This window comes from Anguilla rostrata, chromosome 8 (genome assembly GCF_018555375.3).
Source record: "Anguilla rostrata isolate EN2019 chromosome 8, ASM1855537v3, whole genome shotgun sequence".
Taxonomy (NCBI): Eukaryota; Metazoa; Chordata; class Actinopteri; order Anguilliformes; family Anguillidae; genus Anguilla; species Anguilla rostrata.
The window spans coordinates 41,371,969-41,394,854 of record NC_057940.1 but is presented as its reverse complement, the minus strand read 5'-3'; the positions used below and the strand labels follow the sequence as shown (position 1 = coordinate 41,394,854).

The window sequence follows — 22,886 nt, the reverse complement described above, 5'->3', positions numbered from 1 at the left end:
TGCAGTTGAGTCATACCGTAGAAAAAATGCGCTGCTGGCTGTCTACAGTGTGGGAATTAATGCAAGGATAGCTGCAATATGGCTGCCTTCCCACGCAGAGCCAAAATTTTGTCACTGACCAGTCCGTAAGTATTTGAATAGCGTCACAGTTTTTGTTGTTTTGGCTCTATACTCATTACATTGGTTTTTAAATGAAACAATGAATAAGCGGTTAAAATAAAGGAACTATGAATAACAAGAGCTGTAATTACTTCACGGTTCACCTGATATGGATGCAAATGCCCTCAAATTGAAGTTGAGAGTCTGCACTTTAACCTCATATTCATGGTTTTATTCCAAATCTTGTGTGTTGGAGTGTAGTGCCATAGCATCAAAAATTGTGTCACTTTCCAGATCTTTACACAGACTGTGCTGAATCTGGAGCAGTCTATGATTTAGATGTAGATAACTGGGAATACAGCAGAAATATTCCTTTCAAGACCTGTGTTTGAGAACAGCTTTACCATTTTCCTGCTTTTACTTCCTTAAAGGGATTTTGCCGAGCAGTTCATTTTGACCCTCTCCGTTCAAAAAGCCATCCAAAAAGATGAAGTCTGATTTGAGCTGCAGTTGAGTCGTACCACAGAAAAAGTGCACTACTGGCTGTCTACAGTGTGGGAAGTAATGCAAGGATAGCTGCAATATGGCAGCCTCCCCACGCAGTGCCTTGGTTTGTCACTGACTGGATCTCATCCACATAATCTTCTCTGTTGTGCTCAGGCCAAAAAAGGCCATTGATACTGAGAGAAGGCCTTTATGTCCACTGGCCTTTTTGGTGCTGATGTCACTCTATGATAGAATGGGTTGCTTTTCTCATCATGGGAAAAGCGCACTCTTCAGTGATTGGCCAGGCATGTCACACAGGATGTCTTGACCAATCAGAGTAAGCGTTGATTGAGAGGCCGCACAATTATTGTCTCTCCTATTCCAGGTTAACCATAGCTGAAGTTCTTTCAGATCAGATCCACTGCATTTGCTTTGTGTCTGTTGGCTCCCGGGGGTGCACACTGCTAGAAGTGCACTTTGGAAGGACCCATTAGTTGTCTTCTTTTATGCCCAATAAACAAACGTGAAGCTTTTCACGGGAGTTGGTTTGGTGAAGCGTCAGCCCCAGCTTGACAAATGACACCAGGAGAGAAGGCTGCAAGGGTTTAGCCAGCCTGCCTGTCTCGTCTTCAGTAATATTGGCTGGAGATGCGCCTTGACCGTCTGATTGGAGCAGGGCTCCAGCATGCATCCTGTCCTTTCGTCAGAAAGCCCCAGGGCATTTGCCCACATCCCGGGCAGAGATTCATAGCTGCTTCATATTTTCTTCATTCAGTTTTTCCTGTTTGCCAGGCATGGCCTAGATTCCTTCCCTGTTTCTCATTAATAACATGCTCAGCAAGTGATTCACATTGTCAAATTAAGAATTCTGAGTTTATGCAAGGTTTTGTTAGTTGCAGGGGAAATGTTACCCTAGTTTGAAGCATAAATGAAATGCTGCAAATGATGTGTGCCAAGCAGGAAAGTTCAGGTGATTTGTCAGCTGTTGTTGTGGCACAGCACGAAAGACCAAACAAAATGCATTAATGAGTCCAGTGTTCACACGTTTTGATGATATATAGCATATGTTTTATTCATGTCATGCACCCTCTCTAACAAACAAGACTAACAAAAAAAGTCCATGAATCCAAGGTGTCTTTGCCATACCTAAACTAGGCCTCTGGCTATCGATAGCCAGCTGCAGTTGCTTTATTATTTGGACGTTAGCTAAGTCACCATCGGTAAGCTTTCAGCTCACCATTTAATTTTAGCTACTTGTAACTAGCCTCTGAGCTATAATATAGAAACTAGTTAGCTACTGTAGCAAGCGTTTTTTGGGTATTTTGAATTTATCCACAAATATACAACGTCTTGTAGGCTATTTACATAATACTTGCTAGCTAGCTGCCAGAACGCCACCTACTGCACACCACCACTCGCGCTAGTTTCAACAACGGAGAGTCAGCGACTTAGCGGGTCAGCCAGCTCCTCAGTAAGAGACATTCTCTGCTCTTGGCCGGCCCTCAGGGTTCGGCAAAAATGCTTTAGTTGTGCTGTAGAGTGTTCAGAAAGATTGTCCTGAAAGTAATCTTGAGTGTAAGTGTGTGTAAGTCCACTTACTACTGTTTTTGGCTTTTTGGTTTTCATTTTTGACGCATGGTCTACAATTATTTTAGTCACTGGATGAATTCTCTATGAGTTTGCATGGACTTGCCAAGTAGGATGGACAAAGCAGATTAACAAACACTAGCCATGTCCAGCTAAGTACTTTCTCTGAGTTTTTTTAATGATGGTTTCCAGGTGCTTTTGATACTGCGTGTGAGTTCTGTGGCCTGTTGGCCTGGTGCAGTGATGAGTAAGCAGTGCCCATTTACATCCTCGAGTTCGGCCACGTGATGACAGAAGTTCACAGAAGTAAATAAAGCGCAGCTTGCCTGTGGGCGACGCTCATTAAACTATTCAGCGTCAGCTCCTTGAGCTGTCCTGCTGCAGTGCCTGTGAACCAGTTTAGCATTTTAGGAGCAGAAGAAAGGCTCGCAGAACTGCTATAATAAAAACACATTTTTACAATGTGCTTTAAATGCTTTCAGTGCTTTTATTATCTCGCATAAAACCTCTTCATTTTAATACTTTTAGCTTATTGTTCTCTGTTTGCTTGGGGGCCCTTGCAGTAATCTCCGCTTCCATTGCAAGAGTAATGTCTTGAAGCACCCATTTTCGGTGGGTAATAATATTTATTGATTTTGAAAATATATATATATTGATCTGCAGTTAATGGGACATTGGAGTATGTATGGTCTCAATTATAGCACCAGATACACAGGCACTACATTGTGCAGCTGTCCTTTAATATGATTGTCCTTGTTGAGTATTGATTTGTTTTACCGCTGACTGATGTATGTCACCTCTATAATGCTAGCTCTCCTGCTGGCCTACAACACTGACACACCTGTTGCAACAGTGTGTTTGGTAATATCACATGATAGCATTGCACCGCTAACGGTCATATTCAGAATAAATACTTTGTTTTGGTTTTTTCGCCTGTGCTAGACAACCATCGTTTGATTTTCATCATGGCAGATTTGTTTGTTTGTTATTTTGGGTTATTGTTTGGGCCAGATTTTAGTATGTGTGTTTACATATTGATATCAGTGCATTTGCTACAGTTCTTTGTGTCCCGAGGTTTCCTCTGATTCCTCTTCTGCTGGGTTTGGAGTGTTTCTGAGTAAAGGAGCCTTCTGAAGTGAAGGAATCGGTGTGCAGTAGTACCGGGCAGAGCTGGGCAGTGCTGGGCTCGGGTCCAGACAGGAGGAAGCGGCGGATAGAGACAGAATACCGCCGCCCGGTAACGTCTCGCGGCTCCTTTGCTAAGCAAAGCAACGCTAAGAGCAAACCGGGAGCCGCTTCAGGTTACAGATCTCATTTCGTGGCTCCGTGAAGCTTCCACCCCCCCTCGGCAGCCCAGAGTGCTCTAAAGGCTCTTTTTTTTTTTTTTTGGCAGGCGTTTGGGGTTATTGTCTTTTCCTGCATTACCCATTCATAGAGTGAGACTCGCCGTCCCGTGTAATATCTAAAACGTAATCTAACCGCTAAAAAAGAGACTGGTGGGTAAAGCCGCACCTCAGAAGGTTCGGGCGTCGCATCTGCCGAGCCGTGGGTAGCAGGGTGATGCGAGACAGAAATGGAAGTCCTCTGACACTGATTAAAAACCCATCTGCTCACAGCTGACTGTGGTTCAGAAACCTGGAGGTGTCCTGTGCCTAGAGCTCTGCACCTGAGTATCTCAGATCCTGTGAGAAATATGACACGGTCTGGGGTAATGCCGCTCTTCAAATCATTGTTATGCGTTTAGAATCATTGTTATGCGTTGTCTGTAGGCTACTGTTGAACACGGCCATGGCTCAACAGTAGCCTATCACTCAGTATTACGGTATTGCAAGCATATCACTCAGTATTACAGATAATTATGGCGCAGTTAGAGTGTTGTGGAACGATGCAGGGTAATGTTTAACTCATGAATTATTGATGTACACTATGAATATGCTAGCTTAATGTTTGGAAATGATAATCTAATGGATCTGTTGGCCTAATGAAACAATGGTTCAACTGTGGGTTGCAGTGTATTTGTAGGTTCAAATCCCTTATCTAAAGAATGTAACAGTTTGAATGCACATGAAAATATTGTGTTTGCACGATTAGATGTCAGTGCCATCAACCAGCGTGCCGTGCTTACCAGGGTTTTAATGTGCAGTGGTCTCTTGCTGTTCAGTGAGTAATGTGTGTGTGTGTGTGTGTGCGTTTAGCTGAAGAGAGAGGAATGTGGTCATGCTTGCCCATTTAGATGCAGGCGCCTCTGATTGTTATCTCTGCAGCTAATCCCACTGTGGGATACTGAAGTCGACCAAACTAAACTAAAGTAAACTCTGCTGGATATACAGTTTAAAAGTGGGCCCTCAGATTGGTAGTCACCATGTGATGTCTAAGCTTTATTTTACAAATTGTGCAAATTACTGTCTCATTTTGTTGAATTTTTCCATGAGCTCCACAGAGCACTTTCCAGACTTTACTTATTCAATGTTGAGGAGAGACGATCTCTTCACTGACAGTGGGTAAACGGATAGAAGAACAAATGTATCATGAGAATGAGAAGGCAGAAGTGTGAGGGACATGTTCAGTAGGCAAAAAAAAACGTTTGATAGCACACAAGTGAAAATCCACTGTTTGCTTGTGAGCACACATTTTCCTGTTTGGAAGAAACTCACTCTTTTGGCATTCAAATTATGTTTGAATTGCAAAATTCGTTCTGAAAGCCTAGTTCGTAAATGGTCCATGGTGAAAAATGTTTGAATGTCCCCTGCTGTAGTACAAGGCCCTCAACCTGGACAGCTGCAATAATTATCTGGTTGTATACAGGTAAAGTGTGTGGAAGGTAAGCTGTATAATCGCACACAGCGAAGCAGTGGAGTAACAAACCCTTCTTTTCTCTGCAGCGAGCGAGAACTGCCACGATTTCCACCCCATGTTCTTCACCCACGACCGCTCCTTCGAGGAGTTCTTCTGCATCTGCATACAGCTGCTGAACAAGACCTGGAAGGAGATGAGAGCCACGTCCGAGGACTTCAACAAGGTGAGCCGCTTTTTGGCGGGCGCGGGGCTTTTGGGGGGTGTGGTCTCTGCTGCCGCTCGTTGTTGGACCAATCGCGCGCTTTACCCGTCCTGGACCGTTTGCCCTTAACCGTTTATTTGAGACCTGTCCTCATGCCAGCTTTGGTATTGAACTTGATAGACGCTGCTGTTAAAAAGCCAATTTTCCTTAAGAGGTTTGCAGATGTATTAAATTGATTGAGCCACGAAGCATGAAAACCCATCTAGCTCCAACAAAGTTGGTTTTTTGGAGAGTTGACAGTTTTGTGAAGAAGCATTTGAGGACTGAGTGTGGTATTTGGATTTCTGCTTCAATGGTGTAATAATGGCATTAACATTATATGATTATGACTGCTGTGTTCATCATAATTCAACGAGTTTGCAAATGTGATTGTCTAAAAAATGAAAATGTTGGTTATTGAATGTCATCGGGATATTCTTCATATGGACCAGTAAATCAACTTGATAGATTGTCCTTTAGAAGAAGTTCAGTACAGTGAGAGAAAAGCTTGCATTAATCTTGCTTTAATTCGTGCTTAATTAGCATGCATAATTAAATTGATGGCTGTATGGAGAGAGATAAAAGAGGAGTTTTATTGTGTTCATAACATTTTCACCAGTAACGAGGTTAGATTTCTTGCTGCATGAAAACACCTATTGATTTTATTTTCCTGCGCCAGAATAGGATCAAGCGTGCTTCCGCCGTCTCAGTTTTGACTGTGATCCTCTGATCACAGAATAATGCCCCTGCCATCAACAGACTGAGAATTTAATGTTTTAATATTCCCAGTCTGTTGATCGCAGGATCGCTATTCCCTCTCACAGTCTCGTGGTCTCCTCGCCGTAGTAATGTCTGTGAGACCGTGGAAATCATCATTCCGCGTTCTCGAACGCACACCCCTCTGCTAACACCCCCGGATGCTGTGTGTGGAATGTCTTCAGTTTCTGCTTTAATAAGGTGAACCTCAGCGTGTTTGAGATGAACATAAACCACAGCGCAGAGTAGTTAGTAAATTACCATGACGTCTGACATGCTAAAAAAACCAGGGGCGTCGCTACCGCGCGCGGCTTATGGTTTTCACAGGGTTTAGCGATAGCACCTCAAAAACACCGAAGGCTCGCGGAGGGGAAATTTGGGGGCCGCGCTCACCGACCGCAAGCGACCGCAGGTAACGCGGCGGCCGGGACCGCCGGCCCGTTCAGCAGCCTGCGATCCCGCCGTCGATAAGGGAGTCCCACGGTTGCAGCCGCAGAAGACGAGCAGCGCTGATGTTCCGAAGGCCAGGTGGAATCAGCATTGCCGTTGCCTTGGCTTTGCCAGCCGAACATACGGCTGCTGTCTTTTCTGTAAACCGCTTGAAAGGGGGGGGGGGGGGGTGCTGATTATAATGAATGGGGAGCCTGCTGTGTAAATGTATAATGAAATGTCACCGGTCCTCAAAGCAGTGGTGTAGCACCTGCTTACGGGTGGACTCCGTGACCTGCATACCTCACTGGTTTTTTAGGGCCAGCTTCTGGGCGGGAATCCACAGCTGTGAGAGACTTGACCGACCCGGCGATGGGAGCTCTGTTGTCACCACGGCGATCCTCTGGGAATGGACCCTTAAAGGGGGTTCGAGGGCTCTGATCCCAAGCCCTGCGACCGTGACCGTGACCGTGACCGTGCGACCGAGGGTCCCGGACCGGACGCTCCACCCCGTCCAGCCGTTAGTGCGGCGCTACATGGAAGCCGGCAGTGGGAGCGGCTCAGCACCAGCCCCGTTCAGATCACAGGAGGCGTTGAAAACTTTGGCGGAATCCCCAGTCGGCGGCGATTTGAACCGCCGGTGCGCCGTTCGCCCCAAAGTGCCGCGTGGCTTCCCGTCCCCGCCGAAGTGGAGAATCAATTTCCCATGAAACGCTAGCCTTTGAAGTGTTGATTCAGCCCGCGCTGGATTGATAGACCGCGAGTCCCGGGGCCAGGGATTCTAATATCTGAATCCATCGCCGGCTTCGCCGAGACCAGGCCTTGATTGAATTGAGAGAGATTAGATTCCCCCTGTTGTTTGTGTGGGTGGATTGTGCTGCTGCTAAGACTCAGATTTAATTAAGGAAACCTCAGCGCAGCATTGCCGATCCCCCAGGTTCTGCTGCACAGGCAGGTCTCTCTCTCTCTCTCTCTCTCTCTCTCTCTCTCTCTCTCTCTCTCTCTCTCTCTCTCTCTCTCTCTCTCTCTCTCTCTCTGTCACGAGTCGGTCCGCGGGAGAGAACCCGCCCGGAGGCGCCCGTGACCCAAATTCAATTCCCGAGCCTTGCGCGCGGAGCCGGTGGATCATCAGGGTCATTTGTGTTGTAATTTATTTGGGTGTCGCCCCGCGCCTCCTTACTTAGCCCTCATTTCGCGTGTCGCGCGCGGGGCGAATCTCTTCCCCGTTCCGCTACCCCGCCGAGCGTCGCTGCGGATTCGGGGACGTGAAATGAGCCCGGCGTTTGCGTCCCGCGATGAGAGACGGGGGTTCGCGGAGGCCCGAGCGTTGCGCACAGTGAAGGTGGGACAGGTGGAGGAAGGGGACAGCGCTTATAAACAAGATGGATTAAATCTGGGTGGGAATTTCCCTTGAGGTGAAAACGCTGACGCGGCAAGTGGGGGGGGTGGGGGGGTCATTTTTGATTGGACGAGGAAGGTGGGGGCCGTTAAAACTTGGAATGGAATGCCTCTCCTGGAGCCCCCCCCCCTCCCCGTCCTGCTGCCAAAGCGCTGATTCAGGGCTTTCTTTCGTTCGGAGTGGGCGCCCGACGCGCGTGACGAAATGCGCTTCTCTCCTGACCACTTAACACACCGCCTCCACCTTCCACCTTACCGGGAACTCCACTGGAACGCGCCGCCCATTGCCTAATGCGTCAGAATGCAGTTTGAACGAGAGCGTCGGCCATTTTGTGCCTTCTTGGCATATGCAAATTTGAAAGTTCAGTTCTTTTCAAACATTGGTGGGTTGTGCTCTTCTTTTAGTCTTTAAGCGGCGAAGGTGTGTCCATCTATAGAATTTCCACGACTACGTTCATAAAAGGTGCTCAATCTACATTTTAAGTGAAGGTGAGGTTGAAGAGTCTTTCCTACAAAGTGATCTGTTGGCATGGAGACAGATGACATAATCGTAAAAGGAGAGGGGAATGTTTTCGTGAATCGCCGTAAAATACGGTGTTGCTTTGACAGATCCATTGGTACAGGCAGATGGCAGGTTCGTAATTACTGTGTGTAAGCAAAGCGAAGTGCTGGGTTTGGTCTGTTGATGAGCCAGCTAGCTTGTGTGTAGTCATGAAGCGCTCTCGTCCGGCTCCGTGAAGCATTCTGGGGGCTCACTGGTGATGTCCAGGATTTTTTGGAGACGGTTGGTACAGCCCGCGATGCAATGGCTTTTCCACATGTATGATAAATTTGTTGGTAAATGCACATGTAATTGTGAAGTAGAACAGACCCAACAAGCAGGCTAGCTGTAGCTAGCTAGGTTTACCTCAGTCTTATACAAGTGCAGCCCCTGCGGAGCAGAGTAGCCCACACTTCAATAAGCAGTAAAAAAAAAAGGAGTCAGACAGGGATATTTTTGTTTACAAAATGAATCTAAAATTTAAGAGATGACCAGAAGGAAAATAATCGTAAAGGTGAAAATAGCCTATTTTGAATGATGGTCAATGACGGGTGCTGTCTTGACCCCCCCCCACCTCCACTCTCCACTCTCCACTCCCCACCCCCCCCCCCCGGACCTATGACACTCATGCCATCATGTCTGCATTCTTTTACATCTTTCCCATCTTACCTTACCAAATATGATCAAAATCCACATTGACATTCAGCTCTGACTGTTTAATGAGTGTTTTGCTTTGTAGTGCTCGGCGAGGCCGATGCACATTCAGCGTTAGCGCTTAGCTCGTTCAGGAAGCAGGATGTCGGGCTCAGCGAGCGGCCTGAGTGAAGTGTCACTGCTTTGAAATTCCGTCGCTGATCCTCCTCCAGATAAGCACTTGGAAGATATGCTAAATGCAGCTTGTGAATTCAATTAGTCCACTTGGTTTCTTCTGATGTAAGGCCGTTATGTTTACCTGAGCGAATAACCATAGATGTTTTATGTAGAATGTTTTAACTGGCTCACACAACGTTTGGGGCTCTGCCTTGTATGCGAGTGGCGGTTGGCTTCTGTCTGTGATGATTCCGCCATGGTTGACCCGCAATTAGCTTCATCGCCTTTTAAAGTAATTAGCATATTTGGGTGCGCACTGTAAATGCACGGGGTTGCTTTTCAAATATTGCGCGATCAATCAAGACCATTCACGGCTTCTCAGAGAATTTAACGGTTGAGTGCACATGAATGACTTGTAATTGCCGAAGCAACTTCAGTTCCACCTCCTGGAAGCTTTCTGCTAAAGAAATAATTGCAACGCCGAAGAGCCCTTAGTAAATGTTTGTTGTGGGGTCATTGCGGTAGCGCCACAGTTGAAGTGCATTGTGACCGCGTCTGCGAACAAACTTAACCCTTCAATGTGCATGCTCACTAAATATGCGATTAGAATGCTCTTAACTGAACGTACTAATACGTATGTAACAATCACTACTGGTCACTGAAAGCAACGGAGTTCTAGAACACTGACTCAGTATTTTGAAATAACGTTCTATTCCATGAAAGCCTGCTCTTCAGAGGGTTTTGGAAGTGCAATGTGTAGACGCCCGGTAAAGCGGGGGGGGGGGTCGTTTGGTTCGCACCGGCTCGCGGGCCCGGCCACGGCTCCGTTCCGTCCCGCTCTGTTCTGGCGCCGCCTCCGATCGCTTCGTCTCGCGATGCGGTGCGAAGGGCTGCGGTAACGGTTCTCGTCCGAAGCCCCCGATGCCCTTCGAGGAAGGCGGCCTCTTTGTTCCCGCCGTCGCGTTCGTTCGCTTAGCGTAACCGTAGGCCGACTGAACATTCGCCGCAACCGGCAGACGACGCCGATTTCCCTTTGTGCCGTAAATTACTAAACAACGGAGGCTGATTGACAGGCACCAGGGGCAGTGGGTTTTGTTGCCCGTGATAAAATTTCATCCCTTCTGGTTTGTTTCGTGAAAGCAATTAAAAGCATAAAAAATAAATTAAAGCTCAGAGGCTGCCCTCCGTTGGTATTTTTTGCCTTATTTAGACGGGGAGAAAGCGAAGAGCGTGACAGATAGAGAAGGGATCACAGCACAGAAGGTGACACTGCGGGGTATTGACCCCCAACTGTGTACAGGGCGGGGGCGGGGGGGGCGGAGGGAGCAGTTGGTTTGAGTGCTGACCACCCTACAGACTGCACCAGACATCTTTCCATGAAAGCAGTTTATATCCCATTATTCTGATTTGGAACGTGCAGTTTGTTTTACGTAGGCTGGTTCCCTCTCCGCCATCTTGTCTGCTGGTTCTGGAATCGCGCGCGGCTTCAGAAGCGCACGCTACCGTCCAGCTCCGCGGTCCGGCTCTGACCCGCGTGGTCGTTCCGCCGGGGCAGCGCTCCTCGCGCACAGCTGGCGCGTCCGGTCGGGCGCTCGGTCGACCGGGGCGTCGTGCGGTCAACGGCGAGCCTTCCTCCCTACCGTTCGCCAGCTGCGCGTCGCTCCTGGGAACCTCCGGCGAAATCTCTCGCATTAGTGCCGTCACGGTTCACTTCTGGGCATTTTATCGCCGGTTGGATTTCGCACATTTGGAGAGCTTCAGTCCTAATTGGAGGAGCGCTCCACCACTGCAGTGTCCTCTGTCTTGTCAGAAGGACATACAGAATTACCTCATCCTCCAATTATATTCGATAATCTTCCTAGACAACTTTTGGTCTTTAATCTTTTTTTTATGCGTGTTAATGTTGAGAAGCCCTTTGAAGAAAAGAATTAGCAATTTTAAGGGTAACGCTACTAAATCTAAGCTTATTTTAAACTTGGGCCACAATGTCCTGTTCAGTAAATGGAGCAGGGACCCATTACGTTTTTATACAGAGAAATAACAGAATGTCAGACATTTTAAGTCTTAATCATTTTAGGAGTTTAGATGAACCCTAGTAGACTGCAGACTCCACCCCCGCAGGAGGAAACGCTAGCCCCCGAATGGATGAAACGGAAAACAGGAAGAGCCGCTTTTACTGACAGGGAAGGAAGGGAATTTGACTGACTGAAGAAAGCACGTCTAATGAACATCGTTTCAAGGCAGATGAGAGCAATTTAACGAGCAGATAAAAGACTATCTAGATAACAATCAGTGAATGTTTGGCACCATCGTTATTTAGCATATTGCGTTGAACTCGCTCTGTATTGGGTTTGATTTAATGGCACATTATTCTCTCGTTTGTTGGGAATTGCGTGTTTGTGTTTATTCTCTGTCCCGTTTTCATTTGCCGCAAGTCATTTCGGTTTCATTTGTGCCGCAATTTAATGCGATGCGACGATGCGTGCATTTAACGCATAGATCGGTCACTGTCATTTGTGTAATTTAACAGTGCTTTACGTATAATTCGAACGTAGACTTATATGGCTTATAAGAATGAAATAGGCATTAAGGGACTATAGTTGTGAAACATGTTGAGACACAAAATGATAAAACAAAGACACATTATTTTTCTTTTTGTAGTTGAAATTGCAGATGCAGTGTTCTTCTGTAGAACTACACAGAAATGGATAAAACTCGTATAAAACAAAGACACGTTATTTTTCTTTTTGTAGTTGAAATTGCAGATGCAGTGTTCTTCTGCAGAACTACACAGAAATGGATGAAACTCGTAGGGCGTCTAGTGCGGGTCAGTGCAGCGTGAAGCGCTTTTTTGGTTGAAGGCGCGTTTGATCCCAGCGTCTGTCGGCTTTCATGTCCGTGCCTTTGTTTCTTCCCCCTCAAATGAAGAATAAAACAACGGCCGGCAAAAATCCGTATCGACTCGTCCCCCCCCCCGCCCCCCCACCTCCAAACCCCTTATTTATGTGCCGGCGTCACGCTCGCATTGGCGCTACGCTAACGCGCGGCTCGGCGAGCGGCCTCTTCCAGCCGAGCGCCCCCACCCCCCTCGCACACCCCCCTCGCAGACCCCCACCCCCCGCACACGCCTCCTGGCCGCCCCGCCGCGCTGTGTAAATAACGGGGCTCACAGAGGGAGGACTGAGGAGACGGAGGAGACGGATCCATCCTGATGATGTGCCCAGGAAAACCTTGACAGGCAACATTTAGCTTGTTTCCATGACTACTGAATTCTAATTGCTAGACCCCCTCATGAACGCACGCGCGCACGTACACAAAAGCACACACAAACTGACACACACATACACACTCACGCACATGCACACACACTCACACACATACACACTCACACACATGCACACACACTCGCACGCACACACACACACACATACACACACACACACACACCTCACACGCACACACACACACACACTCATCACACACACACATCCACACACACACACACACTCTCACACACACGCACACACACACACACACACACGCATTCTAAAACACACAGATCCAGCTGGGCATAATGGAGAGGCTGGTGTGGTTTGGAGCTCTTGTGGCGTATGGCTGTCCGGGCTGTTCCCTGCCGGAGATGCTACAGTTACTGGCTGGAAAAAAAAAAAGCACCTCCACACGCCCATGCACAAAGACAGCGACTTAGCGCCCCACCCCCACCTCCCTCTTTCCCCCTCCCTCTCCCTCTCCCTCTCTTTACACCAACCCCCCGCCCGCCCGCGATTGGCCGCAGCCTTTGCGGTGTCCGCCCAATCGCGCTCCGACGCTCAAATAAACACAACGACAGCGGCACACGCGTTCTCTGGACCGGAGTGGCGAAGAGAGAAAGAAAGAGAAAGAGAGACACAGATGGAGTGAAAGAGAGAACGAGAGAGGGAGGGAGAGAGCGACGGAGAGCGCGTGCCGCACGCACATGGCTAAAGGAAATTCGGTTTTCACTGAAGAGCTCAGCCCGGGACCGTCTGCACCTCTCTCTCCCCGCTCCGCTCGCCCTCAGACGCCGCCGTCGCTTCCCGCCGGCCTCTGCCCGCGTCCGTAGACGCGCGCTTCCTGGGGCTAGAGAGAGAGAGCGAGAGAGAGAGAGCGAGAGACATGGACGCGATGCTGGCATGTAAGTAGATTAGTCCCATTTCATCTTCCCCGTGCTGGAGCGAAGGTCGCGCTGCCTGCGCCTGATTGGAGCAGACGCGCGCGCGGTGGGTCTGGTTGCCTGGATGCAGCGCAGCGTGCTGGAAGACGGGCAGATGGAGTTTGGGCTTTGTGTGAATTTAAGGACGGTAATTCGGTTACGGGGATTAGCGGAGATCATTGCATTGCCCTCAGTGCAGCGCGAGTTCAGGGACGCGAGCTTGTTGTTATTGTAAGGACAGGTTAGGGTTCAGTGCATTACATACCGTTGTATTACTGTCATCCTACTGGAGCCACAGTACCTGTTGTATTGGACGCACTGACAGGCAAGAAATGCAGTCATTTCCTTTTAAATTTGTTTGCTTATAGAATGCTTTTTTTAAAGCTCGTTCACGTGCTACTCTGTTTTGAGCGTGTTGGCACGTGCGTGCGGATTAGTTTACTGTAAAAGTGCTAAACCTGTTTTTTTTAATATGGAAAATATAGTCACATCTGCCCAGTGCTTTTCCATGTGATAAAAGCCTTTTTCCCTCGTGGTCTTCCCTGTGTTTTAGGAGGACCATCTTTCTTTGGTCACTGATGTGTGTTGAATGAGATCCGAAATGCCAAATGAGAAACTCAACGGTCCAGGAGCGGCACCGCTCGCGGTCACGGTCGTACCGGCCAGCTCGCACGCCTTCGCGTGCCTATCTGGCCAGGGCAGCGTTCGGCTGAGGCAGCGCTCCTACGGTTCAGCGGTTTTGCGCCGAGCGTTTCGAACGAACGAGCAGCACGCGCGCGCGTACGACGCACGAGTTCCGCGTTTCCCGGGTCACCGGGAACAGGAAGTTGGTTTCGAGCCGCGCGGGGAGCGGCGAGCGGGCGGTCCTGTCGGACCCGTAGCGGCGTCGGCGGCCCGGCTCCCCCCCCCCCGCCCCCGCGCGCGGAGGATTCGGTCAGGCTCCAGCCGCCGCATCATTGCTTATTCCGCGCAGGTTCCGCGCCGAAGTCGAGCGAGCTATTTTTATCCCGCCGTCTGCACCGCCACCCCCCCCCCCGGCATTAGCAGCGTTCGCTCATTGTTTTTCCCGTCTAATAGCGGGAGCGTTGCTGTCCGCCGCTCCATCGCAAGCTCTGGAAGCGTCTTACTGGACACAGAGACACAAGGACTTCTGACCTGTAGACAAGGCTTCTGATCTGACATGTAATTTCGGTGAAAAGCCTGATCATTTTAAATATCGAGAATATTCAAATGTGCAAAAACAGAGGAAAAGTGAATATGGTCTGTTCATCTGGCCATCTGATACTGAATTGCTCGGGGGATTTTAGACAGTCCTGTAGTTTTTTTTTTAGTTTTTTTTATAGTCAAAACAAATATTGACTCATTATCGGTAGCTTATTTCTTTATCTTATTTCTTATTTCTTCATACGGCCATTTCAAAATCTCATGCACACATACTCTGACTTGTACATACATTTTAATGTTGGGATTCAGAAGAAACTTCGTACTGAGTTAAAGCTGACACCCATGGTCTTATCAGCTCTTTATAATCACGTTTGTGTATGTTGGTATATAGTGCTATGCTACTGGTCCTTATACTTTGGACCAACTAATGCTTTCAGCAGTGTGTGATTGAGGTATCTAGGCATCTAGAATATTCCACCCTGGCCAGGTGTATTACATACACTGAATCCAGTCATTTCCATACATCTGACCCGCAGTTTACAGTGATCTTCATCAGCAAAATCAGTGATTCAGTTAGTGATACCGAATTTGTTTTCAGTAGAACGTGTGTCTGCTGAATCATGTTTGCAATACAAGCGAGGCTTTCGAAAGCGTTGCTGGGGGGTTTCTGAGCTGTTCTTAGGGAGTCCAAGCAGGAAATTCAGACCTGCTTTGAAGAACACCAGGTCATTTTCGAGTCTTCTCCTGAATGCCATGTCACCTGTAAGCCATTTTTAGCACTGTTGCGCTTCACCTTCTTTATGTTAGCTTGTAAAATCCCAAATGCTTCACGGAACCAGGGAGAAAGGCCGCAGTTCGGCTCTCCCTTACTGAAGTAGGAAATGCTGTTGGAAATGGCCGACTGAGGGCGCGGCAGGGCAGCCTGCAGGCGTTTTGTGGGCGGGGGTTCCTCCTGGTCAGTCCTGAGGTTGGAGGGCCGCTCTGCTGACGTGAAAGGTGACCGCTAAAGGGTCACCCTCATCATCTGCCAGAAACGAACTATCAACTCCAGATCCAAACGCGGTTCCGTAAACAAGTTCAGATTTATTCAAATTGGAATTACCAATGTCCTTCACGTCAAACGAATACTGTAAGCAATCGGTATGGTTTTTTTGTGAGCACTTGAGTTTTTGGCACTGGAAAATGGAAATAAATTCATTCTAAAAAGTATAAGCATGGACCGTGGACTGTTGAGTACAGTGATTTAAATGTATTCTTTTAAAAAGCAGTTATGAATTCAGAATAAAGAGTGTAATATGGTAGCTTTGCAGCGCGACCGTTTGTGTGGTGAATGGGCGGATGGGTCGCGGTGCTAAACGGCCGCACGTCGGCGGGGAGCGTCGTCCTTCCGCATCGCCGCATCCCCTGCGTCGCTCCTGCCTCTTCGGGAGCGTTCTGGAACCCCCCACCACCGCCCTCCCATTCCCGCCGGGGGCTTCAGTCACTGACTGCTCCTCGAGGCCCAAACGCTTCCCTCACACGTTAAAGCCTCTAAAAAATACCACTGCAGCTGGAAAAATACAAAATAAAAAAAAAGTTCCGGTGGGAAATCTTCCGCCCGTTGATCTGCGGGACGGCGCCACTCCTCCGAGCGACGGGGGCGTGGCAGTCGATCCGCCAGCCGTCCGCGAAGCTCTTCCGATGCGGGGTCTGGGCTGCGGAAGCGGGCGCTACTGTAGATATGTCATCGCAGTTTCTTTATTTCGGTCTACTAAATGTACAGAAACCAAGGAGAGCAGCAGCCTTTTCGTGTGGTTAGCCACCGTTGCAGTTATTGCCTGTGAAATGATTCTGTTCCCTGCCAGGCCAGTCAGACTCGGTGGGACAAGTACGCTCAAATTCTGTACTGTGATTAAAACTGTTCCAGCTGGATAAGGGGTCACATAGGGGTGTAACTTAATAATTAACTTAACAAATCAAATCAAATCAAACTTATTGTGTGTATCTAATTGCAAAAGTATGTATGTGTAAAGAAAAGCCAATTAGCATTGTAAGACCTAACTCAGGGGAGTACATAGTTGGACATCCGTCTGTGCACACCAGTCCATAGGCCTTCAAAGGCTGGCTGCTTTATATATATATATCAAACTCCTTCCCCGGCTTGATTCTCAGGGAGGTGCCCTGGAGCAGGTGTACTGTAATGAGAGGCTGTTAGCAATAAAACCTACCCTGCCCGCAGCTTCACTTTGCTTGTCAAACTGAAAAAAAGGCTGCACTGATGACAGCCCACAGTCTCTTCTGAGCCATCATACTTGAAGAGCACTCTGGCTCAAACATCAAAAAATCAAACCATAACTATATATATATATATATATATATGTATACACACATACACACACACACACACACACACCTACCTACCTACCTACCTACCAACCAATCTCCCTAGGACTCCCTTTTGCCTGCCTACAACAGCCTGTATTTTTCATGTCATTGATTCACCAAGGGTTCCTTTGGGATTTTGGTCCATGCTGACTCGATAGCATCATGCAGATCCTGTAATCTTTCTGCCGCACATTAAAGCTGCGAATCTCCCGTTCCACCTCATCCCAGAGGTGCTCTGTTGGATTGTGGTCTGGGGACTGTGCGGGCCATTGGAGTGAACTGATGTCGCTGCCATGTTCGAGGAGCTGCTGCTGGATGCCGGATGGTTTTTCTTTTTATTTATTATCGCACCATTCTCCAGCAGGATAATGCACCATTGTCAGAAAGCAAACATTATCTCAGGCTGGTTCAACGAACACGATAGACTTCGGTTTACTCCAGTGGCCTGCACAGTTCCCAGATCCCAATGCAATAGAGCACCTTTGGGATGAGGTGGAATGGAAGGTGCCCGAAATGAATGTGTGTCCAAAAAAATGACAGGAACTGTGTGATGCTGTCGAGTCGGCCCAAGATCCCTAAGATCCCCAAGGAACATTTCCAGCACCTATCTGAATCTGTGGCGTGAAGAATTCAGACACACACTCACTCAATGACTACTTTATTAGTTACGCCATAGAAACTATGTAGCAAATATTTCAAGGCCAAAACGATGTATTTTTATGCAGTTGAATAAAAATAGTTGATGGTGGATCTCATTTTCCATTGTCGGTTTTAATAAGAGACCAGAAGAGATAACAGATGTACTTTGGATTATCTTTGGCATTTTTCCTATGAATGCTCTTTCTTTTCAATCCAGCTATGGTGCACGTTGTCCTAAACGGTGAGTAACAAATTCGATTTGTAATTGTATTATGAGACATTGTCAAACTGACTGAGAGGAAAGAATCCCAAGTTATTTGTGTAGACTGTAGATGAATAGAAACCAATCAAAATAAAATAACTTCAGCTCTACTTTCTACAAGTTCCCTGACATTGAGTTTTTTTTTTGGGTAGTGCAGTTTTTCATTCCAGCACTGCATTTTTTTCAGGTCTCATGCGATCCACATTTTTATGCTATATCGAATTAACCAATACGATTCAAAAGTCAAGATTTAACAAAAAGGAGTTTTCCACAGGAAGGAAGTTGGGTTCCTCGGTTAGGCATGAAACGGGAGAACATTTGCCGTGCTTCCCAGTGAGATAGACACTTTTCACAGGTACGATGCTTTGAGCTGGACTCAGGACATTGAAGCAGACAGAAAGGCATTCCTCTCCAAATAGGAGCACAAAAGAATTTGTGTGGACTAACATTTTACTTTGCCTCAATTTGTTACCAGCTCATATGAAATCTGGCTATCCTGTAAATGTCACTGCTTGATCAAATCGCCTAGATTCCACAAAGCTGATATTAGCTTTGTGAGTGTTTTTTTATTTTTTATTGAGGCATAAAACCATTTGCACATGTCAGAGGCATGCTGTTGTGTCTGCTGTAATGGTACACAAGCATTTTGCACGTGCGGTTTGATTAACAAAAAAAGGGCCACCATTTTGTGTGGGAGCTTTTATTCTTAAGCATTTTTTGGAGATGTCAGGTTGTGAAATATTCTACCATTCTGCCATATACGCTACCATCCATATAATATAATATTATGTGAGTGGTAGCAAATGAACCACTTGATGTGATTTATCAAAAATTGAGGATGGCTACACTTAATGGTGTGTGTCCGTCCTCTAGGGAAAGACACTTGTCATCGGATTATGCAGTTACCCGTGGCCAGTCGGTTGACTATTTTTAAATTATTACTGTAGAATTTATCTGGGTTTGTTTGACACAATACAAAAATCAACATTTCAGGTTTTGGCTCTGTTTTTGGCTTCATTTTTGGCAACGTTTTGGCAGCGTTTTTTTGGTGGGTCATGTTCCAATTTCTTGTCCTTTTAGGTCCAGTCCTGGCTGGCCTGGTGTGTCTAATGGTGCTTATCCACACAGAACGCTCCTTTTCTAAACCAGTGATTCCCAGCCCTGTTACTGGAGATCTGTTTCCTCGTTGTAGATTTTCGCTCCAGCCCTAAGAAAGCACACCTCATTCAACAGCTGAGGATCTCATTGAGCTGCTAATCGGTAGAATCAGGTGTGCCAAATTAGGGTTGAAATGAACACCTACTGCATGGCAGATCTCTAGGAACAGGATTAGGAACCACTGCACTGCATCCTTTGAGGGAGGTTCATTGTAAATATGAATTAATTTATGCCAAATAAATCATTTGCAGTAGCCATCATTATTATGTTCAGTTTCATGTTGTGTTGTGAATAAATTCTTACTCAGTTAATTTTGTGTTGTATTTGTTTTGTCCTTTATAAAACAAAAAGGACTGATTTAATGATACATGCTTTTGAAGGCTGGAATTATTCATTTAAGTATGACTACTGAGTGAGGCGATTACCATGGCAATAGGAGAATTCTCAAACACTTCTTTTTCTGGCTTATTTAACGGGAAAACACATGGAAATGACAGCGCTGTGACTCATATGAAAACACTAACCCGTTTAATTGTTTCATGTCGCCTTTAATGGAGATTACAGTCCTCTGTGTTCAGTGGTAGTTTATTACCTGCACATTTTCCGGAACGTTCTGGAGACCCTCCTGCGCTTCGGCGGCCCGTAAACGATTTCACGCGCGTCCTGTTCAGGGCGGTCGAGGAGCTCGGGCGACGGGCCCGTGCGTTCGCGCGGACCGCATGCTGCTCGGCGACGGAAACGATCACTCGGAGACCGACGCGCTCTCCTGAAACGCGAGAAATCCGAAATGAAGTCTGGACGGGCCCCTCGAGCGCTTATGGGAAATTGTGTTCCGTCCGCGGGAGACGCGCTGCGACGCGGAAACGTGCGTGACGCCGCGGACGGCGGACGGTCCTGCGCGTCATCGCCGCGCGGCCTAGCCCAGATTACCGCCGCGGATTAGGCAGATGGCCTCGGCGGGCGTGACTCGGTGTTTAGACGAGGGGGACTAAAAGGGGGGAGAGACGTGATCATAAATGTTTCATTTCAGATCATCCGTTGTGCGTGAGGGAGCGCTGTGCTAGCTGGCAAGCTTTGGGACTGGCGCGGTACGGCGCGTAGCCTACGTGCGTTCCGTTTGACTGATGCGGTACGACGCGTAGCCCGCGTAGCATGTGCGCGCTAACGTGCGCATGTCCTGAGTAGTTACCCTGAAAGCCAGCCCACGCCACGCCGCGGTCTCCCAGGGCCTCGCTGCTCACTCGTTTCCCCGCGCCGTGATTAAGCGCACCCGTTTCTGCCTGGCTTCCTGCTCTCCGCGGCTCCCGCGTCGGCTGGATACCGTTCTGAGGGGCGCGTCTGTCCCGAGGTTCCCGTGGCGATAGCAGATCCTTTGGGATCGTCTTTCCCGAGGTTCCCATGACGATGGTGGATCACTTGGGATCATCTTTCCCGAGGTTCCCGTGACGATGGCGGATCCCTTGGGATCGTCTTTCCCGAGGTTCCCGTGACGATATTAGATCCCTTGGGATCGTCTTTCCCGAGGTTCCCGTGACGATGGCGGATCCCTTGGGATCGTCTTTCCCGAGGTTCCCGTGACGATGGCGGATCCCTTGGGATCGTCTTTCCCGCGGTTCTCATGACGATGGCAGATATTCAGCTGAAAGGCCTGCTGGTCAGACGCAGCCCTCCGAGACACAGTCGTGGCCCAGTGAATGCTGGGAAGGGAGAGGGAGACGCGTCAGAACTCCTCACAGTGCCCAGGCCTGCACGTACACGCCTCCCGCCTGTGTCGAGAGTATTATGTAACAGCAGTGCTCTAAGAAGGTCCCTACGTCGTTTAAAACGCATCCGGTACTTTTTATTCATATGTTATCCTGCACACAGTACATGGACAATGGCGCATATGCACCATTTTTCCCAAATAAGAAGCCGACGCGCTGGAGACAAGCGGCTGAATAGACCTCATCTGTCACAGTGTCTGTGGCTGAGAGCGATGTGCTCTCTGCTTTGTCCTGGGAAGTGGAGGAGCAGAATGCCTGCCTGATGATTCAGTGCTATCTTCCTGTTAGCTGCGCCCGTCTGTAACGTGAATCCACGCGTAGAGCCTGCTTTCAAAATCAATTCGGTTGTTTTTAATAGACTTTTACATACCTTCATTAAAGATCTCTGGATCACGGCTGATATTGAGTTTCCTCGTCAAAATTTACTGCGCTGACCTTGACTTAGGGGAGGGGAGGGGGAAAGTTGCCATGGAAATCAGGGAACCAATACTGGAGGGGAGCCACTGAAGGGAGAGAAACAACAGGCACCTTTCTCCTGTTTATAGTAGGTACCGTACCAACACAAAGGCAGTTTGAGGCTGCGTTTAATATTACTGAAAGAACGGTTTTGGTTTGCAGTTCCCTTGGGTTCAAAGGAGCTTATTGAAGTGGAAGGCACCGATGCGTTTCGGACTCCGGGTCAGGGCTGTGAGAGAGAGCCGTAAACGGGGAGATGAAGCGCCCCTCAGGCGCCGAACGATCGAAGGCCTATCAAAAGATATCAGACGGCCTCTCGATTCATCTTTCTGTCCTTTCTGACTTCAGATTGATGAATTGGCTTTTTGTGCTGGAGCCATTGTCCTGTCTTTACGGTCACTTGCCTCTCCTGAGCCTTTGGTCTTCCTTTGAATGGCCAGCTCCTGCATGGTACCTTATCCGCCTGTTTCAATCTATGAATACTCACTGTTACAGGACTCACTATAGTAATTGACTTGGGCTGTACAATACATAAATGTATAATGTATATGTAACACAAGTCAATAAACGATAGAAAAACAGTCATGAATGTTTGAGACTTTTTTATATTTATAAAATGAAATAATGATTCCAGCCAAATTTGCTTAGGGTTATATAGTCAGGTTCCTGTTGATTTAATGGGATTACTGCCTGTGTCTTAAAATGCGTGACATAATTTTCGATTCATGACAGAAGAGCATACTACTGAGGAGGGCTAAAAGAATGTTTTCATCTGTGTCCTTACTGTAGTGTTTATAACAGACCAGAGCCATTTTCTAATTGAGCTTTTAACTAGCTCTACAGTCACAAGTGGTGTAGCACGCTATGTGAAGCTAATGCATGTTCTGCATCGAGTGCTGTGCTCGGTGTGGTCTCAGCTCCAGCTTCAGGAGTGCTGGTCTTATCAAAAGTTATAACGTCCCGAAAGCATTTCTGCTAGACCATGTTAATCAAGTGCTAACAGCTGCTTTTACAGGTCTGCTGTTTAGTTAGATATAGCTGAAATTGGTTGTGGTCAGTTTTTGAAATTGCGTTAGCAGAGGTACAAGAGTTGTATCTCTCTCTTGTTATTGATTCCCAACATCTAGTGGCCCAGGCTTGTGTGATGTCTGGCTTTGAATGTGGCCCGTTCGGTAGTTGAAGTTACTCTCTGAAGGAGTGTTGTTCCTTTACCTCCCAAATATCGCTCACCTTTGTCAGAAGAAGGGGAGATGTTTTCATCTCAGTCTGTAGATGAGTGTGTGAACATATTCACAATATGCATTGGCTGTGTTGTTTCTTCTGCTAATAGCCAGGAAATATTTTGTCTTTGAAAGCACACACCAATGTCATTTAGGTACTTTGGGTCAATTGTTATGAACCGGTTCGAGTGGATGAAGGGCCCCTCATCGCTGCGCGTCGGAATTAAACGTGAGACTTAATTACGAAAGCGTGTGAGGTATGGAGCCGCGCTGGCCAGTTCATGATGGATGGCGGCGAAGCCGTAATTAAGACGGGAGATCGGGGGGCGATGTGTCCGCTTTGGGCCCTGAGAGCGCTGCCCCGTTCTGCTCGAGCGGGGCCCCCCGAAACGAAAGCAGGGCTCCGGGGAACGTTACTAGCGCCCACCCCAGGAACCGAGCAGGAAGTGACAGCGTAAATGTTTCTCACAGCGGGTAATTAGCCGCCCGGGCACCGTTTCTTATCCGTATGGATGGAGGCGCTAG

At 47.8% G+C, this 22,886-nt stretch overlaps 1 protein-coding gene across 8 annotated transcripts in view; it reads left to right on the top strand.

Annotated features, from left to right (window-relative positions):
* elmo1 (engulfment and cell motility 1 (ced-12 homolog, C. elegans)) overlaps positions 1–22,886 on the top strand; it is a 117,021-nt gene that overhangs the window by 72,947 nt on the left and 21,188 nt on the right. For 7 of the 8 annotated variants that reach the window (XM_064348301.1, XM_064348299.1, XM_064348300.1 and 4 more), the window contains one exon: positions 5,055–5,191. In XM_064348301.1, the coding sequence (XP_064204371.1) occupies positions 5,055–5,191 (137 nt within the window). Of the gene's footprint in view, positions 1–5,054; positions 5,192–13,027; positions 13,318–22,886 lie in introns of those variants that run through there. The other variant, XM_064348302.1, reaches the window with a different exon arrangement.